The sequence below is a fragment of the Sinocyclocheilus rhinocerous genome, unplaced genomic scaffold (genome assembly GCF_001515625.1).
Source record: "Sinocyclocheilus rhinocerous isolate Xijiao unplaced genomic scaffold, SAMN03320098_v1.1 scaffold115, whole genome shotgun sequence".
Taxonomy (NCBI): Eukaryota; Metazoa; Chordata; class Actinopteri; order Cypriniformes; family Cyprinidae; genus Sinocyclocheilus; species Sinocyclocheilus rhinocerous.
In genome coordinates, this window is record NW_015650001.1 from 286,861 (window position 1) to 299,920 (window position 13,060).

General features: G+C 35.6%; 1 protein-coding gene across 1 annotated transcript; it reads left to right on the top strand.

Moving 5' to 3' along the window:
- Positions 1 to 834: 834 nt before the first annotated feature.
- LOC107711140 (tyrosine-protein phosphatase non-receptor type 23-like) lies at positions 835 to 4,111 on the top strand. Its single transcript, XM_016516081.1, has 11 exons — positions 835 to 963; positions 1,059 to 1,139; positions 1,242 to 1,367; positions 1,457 to 1,504; positions 1,721 to 1,777; positions 1,866 to 1,924; positions 2,023 to 2,102; positions 2,235 to 2,349; positions 2,464 to 2,529; positions 2,749 to 2,888; positions 4,104 to 4,111. Exons 1-11 carry the CDS (start codon positions 835 to 837, stop codon positions 4,109 to 4,111), a joined length of 909 nt encoding a protein of 302 aa, XP_016371567.1.
- The last annotated feature ends 8,949 nt before the right edge of the window (positions 4,112 to 13,060 follow it).

Below are 13,060 nucleotides of genomic sequence, written 5' to 3' on the forward strand. Positions count from 1 at the left end.
TTTTGGGCAAACAATACCGCGCGTAGAAAAGTAAATTTACAGTTGAACCACTGATGTCACACGGACTACTTTGTCGATCATCTTGGTACTTTTCTGGACCTTAAACGTGGTAGTTACCTTGCTGTCTATGGGAGGGTCAGAGAGCCCTCATATTTCATCAAAAATATCTTAAATTGTGTTCCGAAGATGAACGAAGGTCTTACGGGTTTGGAACAACACTAGGGTGAGTAATTAATGACAGAATTTTCATTTTTGGGTGAACTAACCCTTTAATCCGATACTGACTTATATTTTTGTCAAAAAGTGGCAATTGGAATGGAATAAATACATCCATAACAAATTTATATGAAGTCAGTCAGTTATAAATGTAAGATCTAGACATTGGTTTGTTATACTTACTGAAAGGAGAAATATTTCCTTTGTGTCTCCCTTGATGGTAAAACAAATATTATTAGAATGCTTTATATTATTCTACAAAATGTTTTTACTTGAATTACATTAATGGTTATTTTTAATAAGTTTCTCGTGGGAAAATATTAGAATTGTTGTCAAATATCAATTGAATGATTGTATATAATTTATACATAGTTATTTTTCTTTATTTACTTTTGTTTCGTTGTAAAAAATAATATTGTTAATTTATTGTATATTATTAATTAAAGTATTTATAAGAGTTTGGCCATGAATGTAGCCTTTAATGCTGATATGTCATAAAATAATTGACAGATCAATAAATTAACAATTAGGAAACATTGAAAAAAATATAAGTAATTGAAATTTCTCAAGCTAACCTTTTGGTCCTTTTTTGTGCTTATATGTTGGTGTGTTAAGGGGATGAAAGTGTCCTGTACGCATTTCCAGTGTTCTGCCGGGGCTTTTGCTCACCTCCGAGACCATTTTAATCACAGCTACAGCTCTGACATGAGCAGCCAGACACTCTCAGTCAACATCAGCCTCATGCTGGTAAACGCAAAGTCTACCACACAAATGCTGCGTTTTAATTTCCAACTTACTTGATTCGGACAACCTCTATAACCTTTATATCTTTCTCTCTGAAGGCACAAGCTCAAGAGTGTCTCCTGGAGAAAACTTTACTAGACAACAGGAAGAGTCATTTAATAGCAAAGATTTGTGCTCAGGTAAGAAGTTCTGTACATATGCTCCCCTGTAAACATAACAGCTTTATAGAGCTCTTGTCACTCACTTGCCACTATCAACACTAATGTCAAGTCTGATTGCAGGTGTGTGATTATTATAAGAATTGTCTGAGGGTGTTGGATAATTCTGAATGTGTGCCAGGAAGGATTCAGAAAGAGTGGAGAAAGCTCGTCAACATGAAGATCAGCTACTTCAGTGCCATCACACATGTGAGACCTCTGCACTCACCATATGTCAATGCATTTTCATAAACTTGTTGGTTATTTTCATAAACCATACATCATTTTATTTTCATTAGTTACACATGGGAAAGCAGTCAGAGGAACAGCAGAAATATGGAGAAGCCGTAAGTACATGCTTGTGTGTGTTAACATGTTTTAGTTATACATAGTTTTTGACATAATTGAATGTGCACCAAGTAATAGTTTCACTGGGTGATATACGACTTCATACAAACATTACTTGGTTTACTTTTTAAAAGAGGTCTTCAGCGTCATCTCTGTAGAATATGAGGGTTATATCTTCTGATGACAGTGTGAGGCCACCTGTTGTTTCTCCACAGGTCGCTTACTTTCAGTCATCCCTGGACAAACTTAATGAGGCAATTAAGCAGAGTAAGGTAAAGATTCTCAAACACATGCACACAGATACACACAACCCGTTTGTTTATTAAGCATGTTTACATGTTAATTCATTGACCTTTTCAGGGCCAACCGGAATCTGTACAGGAAGCTTTGAAATTCACAATGGATGTGATTGGTGGAAAGTAAGACTTTGAATTTATTATTATTGTTATTTTATTATTATTATTATTATGTGTTTTCATTTGGAGATCATTTTTACTGTACTTTCTGTCTGTTTCAGATATAACTCAACTAAAAAAGACAATGACTTTATTTACCACGAGTCTGTGCCTGGTCTGGACACATTGGCTACAGTAAATGGTATACTAACAGCTCTAATATTTCTTTTAAAATTATAATACATTATTATTAGGATAAATTATAATAAATGTAACAATCATTATTTTGTTCATGTTTGCTTCCTTTGGTACTCTTATGACATCTGCCATGCAGGTGCATCGTTGGTGAAACCCCTGCCTATAAACCTAACTGATCAAAGTGTCACTGGTCCTGACCTCTTCTCTAAACTTGTACCCATGGCAACTCATGAGGCCTCATCCCTTTATAGGTCAGCTGGTGCATCAGTAACATGCTTTACTTGTTATTTTAATGTTTAAAATCTATGTGGAAAGTTCATATTTGTAACTGTTATGTCTTTTTCTTCCCTTTTTCTCTCTCTTAGTGAGGAGAAGGCAAAGTTACTTAGGGACAGTGTGGCTAAAATAGAGGATAAAAACCAAATCCTTGAGTAAGTTACTCAAAAACAAATACTGACTAATACAGGATATTCTGTCATCATTTACTCACCCTTAAAAAAAAAGTATTTCAGGTTTCCAGGAATGATGAGCAAATAATGATAGAATTTCCTATTTTCGGTGAACTAACCCCTAAGCAAATCTGCCCTGTGTATCTATAGGCTTGTACAGTAGCTGAAATGTTTTCCTCTTTTCTCTCGTACTCTGTGCAGGAAATTTATGGAGTCTCTAAGCAGTGACTCTGTGTATAAAATAGACATGTTTAAATCTCTGCCTGACGCTCTGTTGGAAAAATGTGCATTTCTCAGTGTACGACCAGACACTGTCAAGAACCTCGTTCGGGCCATGCAAGGTGAGAGTGAACACACACGCACAAACTTAAAATTAGGACAAAAACATGAATTTTGTGATAATTAAATGTGCATTCTGACATTTAGCAGTATGTTTCTTTTTTTTAATCAGTCAGTTCAACATTAAAACTAAGAATTCTAATATGTAGTTTGTAAACTGTTGTGTCTTTGATAATTCTGAACAAATACCCAACAAATTCCTATTATCTACTATTGTTGTTTGATTTATTTATTTTTTTTGATGGATTTGATGACATCCAATTATGTGTGTTACCCTCCTTGTGAAGGGTGTCAATGATTGTCTTCTGTACAACTGTCTTCCCCATGATTGTGTAGCCTAGTGGACCAAACTGAGAGACCATTTTGAAGGCTCAGGAAACCTTTGCAGGTGTTTTGAGTTGATTAGCTGATTGGCATGTCACTATATTCTAATTTGTTGAGATAGTGAATTGGTGGGTTTTTGTTAAATGTGAGCCAAAATCATCACAATTAAAAGAACCAAAGACTTAAACTACTTCAGTCTGTGTGCATTGAATTTATTTAATACACGAGTTTCACAATTTGATTTGAATTACTGAAATAAATGAACTTTTCCATGACATTCTAATTTATTGAGATGCACCTGTAGATAATGATTTAAATGGTTCCTGAGCACTCGTCTGGGGTTAGTGTAAATGCCCATCTTACTGTACACTGTCACGCTTATTGCATGGCTACTTTGCTAAATAAATAAATAATTGGAAATGAAATACTGATCAGAACTGAAAATACTTCACTTAAGTGAGAGGAAAGAGACCATAAGAGTTCTGAGAGCTAAAAGTAGCAGCGAAGGAGTTAATGGACAAATGTACAGTTTAGCGGTCATTCAAAACATTTTGACCACACAATGACCGATCAGAATTGAGTATTTCATAAAGCTGTGCAATATTTTGCATCAATACCACAGTTTAAATCCTAGTATAGCTATATACAGTATGGAAGCTTTTTCCCCACAATGATAAAACAAATGGTAATTGCCACTTTTTCTCTCACAATTCTCTGAAAAAAATACATATAAACTTACAGTTCTGAGAAGAAAATTGTCAGTTGTGAGATGTAAACTTGTAATTGCAAAGAATAAAGTCAATTGTGAGAAAAAAATAGCAATTTTTAATTTTTTTTTACTCTGTTAGAAATAAAACTGTTATGACTTTATACCTCGCAATTATTTTTCTCAGAATTGTGAGTTTATATCTAGAAATTTTAAGATCTTCCAAAAAAAAAAAAAAGATTTGCAAGAAAAAGTTGCAATTACCTTCTCTTTTGTTTTTTAAACCACAACAGTTATTCTAACCCAGCAACTCTTTAATTATGCATTTACTTAAGGTAGAAAGTTAGTCCTATGGACATTTTATTGCACTCAAATATATCTGTAGTTTCATAAAATAACTACTAGCCTTAGTTTCCAACTTTAAACATTCAACAACATATGTACCTCAAAATAACTACATTATAAGAAAATTATTTAATGCATTATGTATAACAGTTAGAAAATCCCTGTACCCTGTATTGCAATAAAAACATTTATGATTTGAGATTAATATTTGCATAAAACATTTGGTCTTGGTTACCTTTAACAGAAATTTTTTTTTTTGTGCATAACGAGTTTGGTTTTATGTAACATTAATTGTGTTGAGGTGGTACCACTTCTGCACAAAGTTGCATTTAAGACACATTTTCAGTGTTAATGAGGTAAAAGACTTTAAAGTGTGCGTAAACACTGTCATCAGTGGTTTTTCTTGCCGTTAGTTCAGTCCGTCTCTTTATGCATCAGTGCTGTTTGCCCAGGTGTCTCCTGTTGACTGCTCTGTCACCGTATTTGGTGAGGCTGTGGCTTCCGCACGGAGTCTCCGGTAATCCGTGTGGAAAAAGCCAACAAAGCAGCAGGTGCCCAGAGTACACAGGCCTGCCAACACCAGCACTGGCACTGTGTGTGTGTGTGTGTGTGTGTGTGCATTTAGGATAAAGAGCAAGAGAGAGAGAAACAAATTAATGCCTGGAGTTCAGCCCAACTCTATCATTAACTCATCAAGGCATCAAGTGACCAGGAAAAGCCGGAAGGCTGGATTAATTTGGACGTGTTCCCATTTTGAACATTTTCACTACCCACATTGGATTCAGTTTATGTGGAAAGTAGATGTGAAACTAGTGCACTAACCATCCACACTAGACTTGCAAAGCATGGTGGGAGTCGTGACACGGTGAAGGGAGGAAACTATTCGCCACTAGAATAAAGCCATGCTTTTTACCACTTACTGCACAGCGCACTGCATACTATCAGTTAATACCTAGTATGTGAAATATTTCAAATAAGTGCAATACTCACCTGTCCAGCTCAAATTGGCATCTGCTCCAGTAGCACATACAGATAATGGAGAATCTGCCATTGGTTTGGCCAGAGCTTGTAGCAGGAGCAGATAAAGGGCGGCCTGAATTTGTCTGATTAAACATCACATGAAACACATCAGTAAAGTCTATAAGATGGTAATAAGCTTAAAGGAATAGTTCTCACCCTCAGGCCATCCAAGATGTAAATAAGTTTGTTTCTTACGGTGGCCGAGAAGTGCAGAGCAAATCACAATTCTGAAAACAAAATAACAAATTACAAACGCAAATGCAAGTCTAAAAAGCAAAAAAGCAATTCAGAAAACATAACAACAATTCAGAAAACATTATAACAAGTCAGAAAACACAATGACAAATTCGAAAACAAAATAACAAGTCAGAAAACACAATGACAAATTTGAAAACAAAATAACATTAATAACAAACCAATGATTAATCCCAAACCAATGGCGCTGTCTCAAACTATATCTACCTCTTCCGGTTTGTCTGATTTGTCATTGTGTTTTCTGACTTGTTATAATGTTTTCTGAATTGTTGTTGTGCTTTCTGAATTGTTATTTTGTTTTTTAGACTTGCATTTGCGTTTGTAATTTGTTATTTTGTTTTCAGAATTGTGATTTGCTTTGCACTTCTCTGCCACCGTAATTATGCCTGCAGAAGCAGCTGAACTCTGCTGATTGTGCACTTGAAGAAACATGAAGGTGCACCATGCTACTTCAAGCTTGAATTACTCAGGAAAATCTCTTATTGGGTATACTGGTCAGAAAGCATGATCGATGTGTTTTTTTTCTTCATTTATCGTGGCTAAAAAGTCTAGATTATTATTTTAGTATCATTAATATACTATTATAGTTTTTGTTAGTAGTATGATTTAGATTTTATGTTTATATTTTTTTTTCACTTTAATTTAAAAGTTTTAGTAATTTTGTTGTGTTTTGTCATTTTTATTAGTTTAAAAAATATCTATAGTATTTATTGCATTTTATATAGTTTTTTTTCCCCTGAGATGACTGAAACTATTAAATAGCAATAAAAAAATAATATTAGTTTTCAAAATACATAGCCGAGAGACTTACAGAACATGCATTTATTTTTACAGGGATGAAGTGCATTACCGTAGAGCTGTAAAAACAAGTGAAGTATGGCGGCTAGAATAAGTTGTGTGATAATGGAAAATGCAGGGAATGTGGGCATACGAGTATGTGTGAGAGAGGGCTCTTGTCAGTCTAGCATGTTGTGACAGATGACAGGAGACGTGCACTGGAGCCATGGGTTATTTTTACTTCCAGGCATGTGGGCCGGGGCCAAGACCTCAACCACTGGCCAAGATGGGATAGCATTGTCTCTCAGCTGTCTCTTAACATAAACACCTGCCCAGGCTCTCAAAATTATTATACACTATACTGTTTGAGAGCTTCCTGTCAGAGAGAACACACGTTCTTTTCCTCTGTTCCCACTGCAGGTTTCAAAATGAAACTGGCCCTTTATCTGTGCCGTAATCTTAAACATTAATAACGCCGTGTTGTTGGACAAACACTTCAACACGCCTGTGACCTTCAGCTCATGGAGGGTTTTGTTTGTGCACGTTTATTTTAACTCCAACGTCACCATTGGCAACATTCAGTAGGATAAGAATTGGAAAATTTTAGCCTTTTCTCACCTGAATGCATTTGTTGAACGTTAGAATAGTGGTTTTCATGTTTGTGAGAATCACTGGGTCTCATTCAGTAATAATTGAGTGAAAGATTTATACACACACGTGAACTTCTTTTGAAAAATGTACGTCTCATTCAGAAACGTGCATACACATTTGAATTTCTGATGTTAATGAATTTGGAATTTTCTGAATAAGCTTAGTAACTTGCATAAACAAGCCCAAGTCATATAGGGTTTTTTTTTTTTTCAGAAAAACTTTCACTTTCAGAAAACATATGATGCATATAATGCAAGTGTGCTAAATTGCATTATGTATATTAGGTGTGTAACGGTACACAGAAGTCACAGTTCGGTCTGACTTTAGATTTGTGAAATCATGCTACATAAGACACCTGCACAAAACAAAAACAGCAGACGGACAGAATGAAAATGCAAATTAATTCTCTGACAGCAGGTGGCGCTTATGGAACAGCAGCGATATAGAGTTTCCTTGGTTACCGCTGTAAACAAAGCAGCTGCACTTACAGTACAAACACTACCTTAATATGCATTATATGGAGGTAAGAGGAAAAGAAAATGCCATCGAAACATCTCTCAGAGATACATTTATATAAACTCCCACATATTTGTCTTTTTTTTTGTATTTCGAGCATTGTGAACAGTGAGCTTGGATCTGCCTGGTACAATATTTTCTCCTCTTTACAGACTTCATAAAAATTCCGCACAAATCACGTTTTGGGAAATGATTGCAATGCAGCATTTCTAGAACCTAAAACATTCCCACACTGCGGACTCAAAACAAGCGGGCGGTTCTTCGAGCCCTTGTGTGCGATCTAAACTCACCATTCTTGTTTTGGGTTGGTGCCTAGATCATCTCTTCTTCTGCTCTTTTCTGTTGTAACAATTATTAGCTTTGTTTCCATCACCCTGTTTTTATGCACATTTTGAAATATCACATCAGAAACGAGTGATGGAAAAGGCAAATGTAAAAAAAAATTCCTTAATTCGCAAAAAAACAAAAAAACATTTTACGCTCGCTTGAGGTAGTTTTTCACTTTTGAAAAAAGGTTACTGCGAATAATGGGAGATGGAAATGCATTTTGCGAATAAATTCCTCCATGCGTGTCAAAAAAAGTCATGTGACTTTGCACTCTTGGAAGGGATAACTTGACTAACCAGTGGACTGATCTCGTTGCACAGCATCTGAAATGTTGTTATGGTTATTCTTAAATGCCCGAGCAAAGTCTGTCGTCAAAGTATTTCTGCATAATCTGTATAGAACTCTCTTAAAACAGGCATGCACCTGCAAAGCAATGACCGCATTTATTGTGTTTCGTCTGCTTGCTCTGAGGCACAAGTAATTTATTATATAAGAAATGTATTATATTCAATGGCTTCTACTTTTCTTAGTGATATTTAGTGCCAGTTCAGCAGAAAGACTAGTTTTGTTCTCTTCAACTCGTTGGATGAAAACGGTGCTAATTTGCAAATGTTTTATGCGATATTCCAATTTTGCGCATAAGTTAAAGTCGCAACTTTGGATGGAAACCCGGCTAGTGTTGCATTACCGCGAATGCACCCTTCTGGATTGATCGCCTAGGACTGACTGTATTCATCGCCTGACTGCATGAACCGAACCGTGATGTCCGTTATGACCACCCCTAGTCTAGAGCACCTGGCAACGAAATGGTTTGAATTGGAAAAGCAGGTTTGTGCTACATCATGTACGGAACTGGAGGACCTGCTGTTGACATTATGGTACCAGATACCACAGAAGACCTGTCGCCACCTCGTCAAATCAATGCCTTGCTGTGTGGTCACTGTTTTGTGGGCTAGTTGTTAGAATTAACATTTTACAAGGTACTCTTTGATTCTGATATCATCTATTTTACATAAACCCAACAAGCTGGTTGTTTGCTTTTTGTGTTCGTCTGACACATCTTTTCTTTTTTTCCTTTATCTTTTTTTTTTGGTCGAGTGAGCATTTCTTGACCAGAATAAGTATGTATTAATATATATTTAATTTTAAAAGTTATAATGAGGAGGGAGAAGAAAGCATGAAGAAACAGAAAAAGATAAAATGGGTCAGAAGACACATTTCCTCATTTCTATGTGTCTCGCTAAGCGTGATGAAAGACTGAAATAAATGGGGGTGTGAGTGACACACTGCATTGTACCCTATTGCTTTTTGATGCCATGGTGCGTGTGATGGATCGGTCTAGTTTGGTAAAACAATGGTAGCTGTCTAGACTGAGTTCAGGAGCAGAGAAGTGTGAATAACATGAGCGTTGAATCATTCATAGGAACTCTGGTGGTCTCATGCCATTATTACACAGGTTCTGATGGGCATGAAATTCATGAGCTCGCACGTTTTATAAATAGAGTACAGAGTAGGGCCTGAAACTCTTAAAATTAGATGAATATTTTTCAACAAAGGGTCAGTGCATGGAGGTGCTTATTATGAGTTTATTATGTATTTTATATGAGTTTTGAATGAAATCGAGGGAAAAATATTATGGCAGCATGGGTAAAAAGGTTGCAAGTAACAGTGTTGCAGATTTAGCCTAAATTAAGTTGTCACTCACTAGAACAAATATTGATTTGTAGACTTATAAAAATCTATATTTCTCATGAATTATAGAAAGAGATTAGCTGATATTTTTCATCTTACAATAATGTGGATAACATGACTGAGTTTGCTTGATGAATGCACAGCTGAATATTAGTTTCTTTCACTTGAAATTTGTTTTTACTATAATAAATTAGATATGAATTTACAGGTTTTTGTCAAAATTATGATAATACATCAAAGGGTGGGATAGGCTAAAATCGTGATTTATACTGACATTTGATGTATTAGCTTTATTAATTGATAGTTAATATAATATAAATCTACCCTATCTTGTTCTTATACTGCTGTAGTAAGGACACTTTACACTATTCATGCAAAGTGCCAGTGCCTGTGTTATAAAAGCTATTTTTTAAAATCATTTTTATTGTTTATTGCATTGCATGTGTTATTTACTGAACAAACATTCATACAAACAAACCACATGATGACCAAAGATGCACATTTTCAATACATCTTCAACATATTTTTTAATCTAATATATTTATTTACAAATGAATTGCTAAAATAGCCAAAACAGTAAATGACCTGCATGCACTGATGTGAGACCACAGGGTGAATTATGATGCACTTAAACGTTTTAAAGGTAAGAGGATTCAGTGCAACTGATTATTGCTCAATAGTATAACATTAATGGTGCCCTGAAGAATCGGTCTGGCATTGATTTGTGTAAAGTAGTCTGTGGATCTTTTTTAATGGTGAGCTGCTAAGCTGTCCACTGCCTTCTTAAGGCACTTAACACTGGCAGTGATTTACAGTCACAGACATTGCATTTGATCTTTTTCAATGCGAGTTGGTAATTTCTGTTGACTTTTGAGTTTTTGATCACTAAGTTAATCAAGCAATAAGCTTAAAAAATACACAGCATACACAAACTCTCTGTGTGTGTGTGTATGTGCTTATTCTCAAATCTCATAGATGGAAACAAATGGAAATTTTCTCTGTCTTCATAAACAACTAGCTATTTTGGTTATGATTCTCCTCCCCATCCTCCTCCCAAAAGATATGTGCCAAACCCCCACTGATCTAATAAATGAAACCATCCATCTAAAAACAGCTCTTTATGCTTCCTTGTACTGACTAATGTTACAAAACGCAAGGGGGTCTGCATTATGAATATCAACACAATGGAACTCTTTACTTTAACTAATTGTTCCCTTTAGATTGTATGACAGGTTGCATTGATGCTTGCAGAGTACACTGAAACTAAGATGCAGAGAAATCACTTAGATTTGCAGTGCTGTGAAAACATAATAATTAGAGCAAAAAGCCCTGATTCCCCTCTACTAACCAAGCCATCTAGAACACTCAGTGTTTATCCCTCATATTTAGAAATCATGTTGATACACGCTCATTCGCACCAGTCGAGCCCATTTATGAATGCACATTATTCTGACATGTCCTTAGTTAAAAGACTTAGATTCGTTTGGCCTGGGGAAAAGAAAAAAAAAAACAACTTGCATTACTGTGTTTAAATTTGTAAATTTAATAGCTGTGATTAGAGTTTTTAATGTAATTATGTAATTAATTACAGCAGTACAGGTAAATTAGTAAACAAAAACAATTGACGTGCATTTGGAAAAATAAATGGCAACAAAAACATAATTTCATTGCATGTTTGGCTTCATTAAAAACCATCAAATATTCATAGATGTGCTCATTGTGCAAGGCTTTGGATAATTTTTTAATGATAATTCTGTATATATATATATATATATATATATGTCACGATTATGTTCAGCTCAGTTCAGTTTCTGTCATGTCTGTTATGAGCCCTCATTAGTTACCATGGTTTCTGATTAGTTAATCCTTGTCCAGCTGTTCCTGTTTAGTTCCCTCATTTACCGAGTGTACTTATAGTCCTGATTCTGTTCTATCCTTTGTCGGTTATTAGCTTATGTTATGTGTTGTACCAAATCAGTATTCTCAGTAAAGTCTGTTTGGAAGTATGCATCTTCGTTTGCTGTCCTCATTCCTCGACAACCCGTGACAAAATATATATATATTTTTAAATGGGGAGTCATCTCAATTATCACCAGTAAAATATGGAGTGCCACAAGGATCTGTCCTAGGTCCTCTGCTATTTTCGATATACATGGAGAGTCCCCACAAGGATAGCAAACCAGACATGTGTGTGTGTGTGTGTGTGTGAGAGAGAGAAGAGTCCTCTTTCTTTTAAGCGTGTAAGTTGAGCTCTGTTGTTGGGCTGCTCATCCACCAATGTTTTAAATAAAAGACACATTCTTTGGCCAGGTTTCAGAGTTGAGAATAATTATTTCCAGAGAACGTGCTGTGAGACAAATGTATTAGTAAATTATGTGTTACAATCTGGTAAAGTTTGTTTAGTAAAGGCATTATTTGGCCTTTGATACAGATTCATCTTAATACTATCCTATTCTGACAGGGCTCCTTTTTATTAACTTTCAGTTGGCATTTGATAAAACTATTCAGGCTTCCTTGAGGTATTAAAAACTGATGTCTGGCCAACACTTGGCTTTTGTGCTTTTCTCTTTATTGGCATTCTCAAGGCAACAAGACAAGAAAATTAATGCCTGTAGAGGCATATTTTTACTGCCTCCAAGGTGCTTTAAATTAGTTTTTTTCCTAATGTAATCCCCACTACCAGATAGATATCACTGAAATGTGTGTCCTAAGAACTCAAACCTGGACAGAAACGGACAGTTTTCTGCCTGTCAGGTCGGTTGACGTCACTGCAGTAAAGGGTTTTGAAGAGAGCGCATGTTAAAGGGGTCATATGATGCGATTTCAAGTTTTCCTTTCTCTTTGGAGTGTTACAAGCTCTTGGTGCATAAAGAAGATCTGTAAAGTTGCAAAGACTAAAGTCTCAAATCCAAAGAGATATTCTTTATAAAAGTTAAGAGTCAACCACGCCTACCTAAAACGGCTCGTTCTAACACGCCCCCACACTGTAAACCCGAACAGTACTACTAACTTATAAAGATTAAGAACACTGCAATTAAAGTCTGTTAAATCGTTGATGCAACTTATAACAATTGCATTTTCTGAACGAGGAATTTAGTTTTATTTTTGTGTGGCTCAACAGTTTTGAGTAAACTCTTCTATTTAAATTATTATTTTTAAGTTTACTGAGTGACGTAAAGTGACGTCACCTCGTTGCTCTAACCGACGTTCAGAAGAATCCATTCAACATGGCGGAGACTCGCAAGCGACCGGAGCAAACTTAATGGAACAACTTGTAAGTAAATCAAAACAACTGTGAACATTTCTTATTTGCTTTTTGAGTGTTGTAAGAATATCATGATAAAGGAATGTTTTCATTTTTGGGAAACGCTGTTTTTACACAGCGCTGTAAAGCGCTGCATTTCCTTAGTGCTTTTGAATGCTATTTTAGCGTCACTGCTTATAGTATAATGTTAACGTCAAAGAAGGGCACTAATGTTAACGTTAGCCGGCATTTTTTCAGTAAACGCAGTCCTAACGTACGTTTTGAATGTCGCTGCTGTTAACTGCAATGTTTAGGGC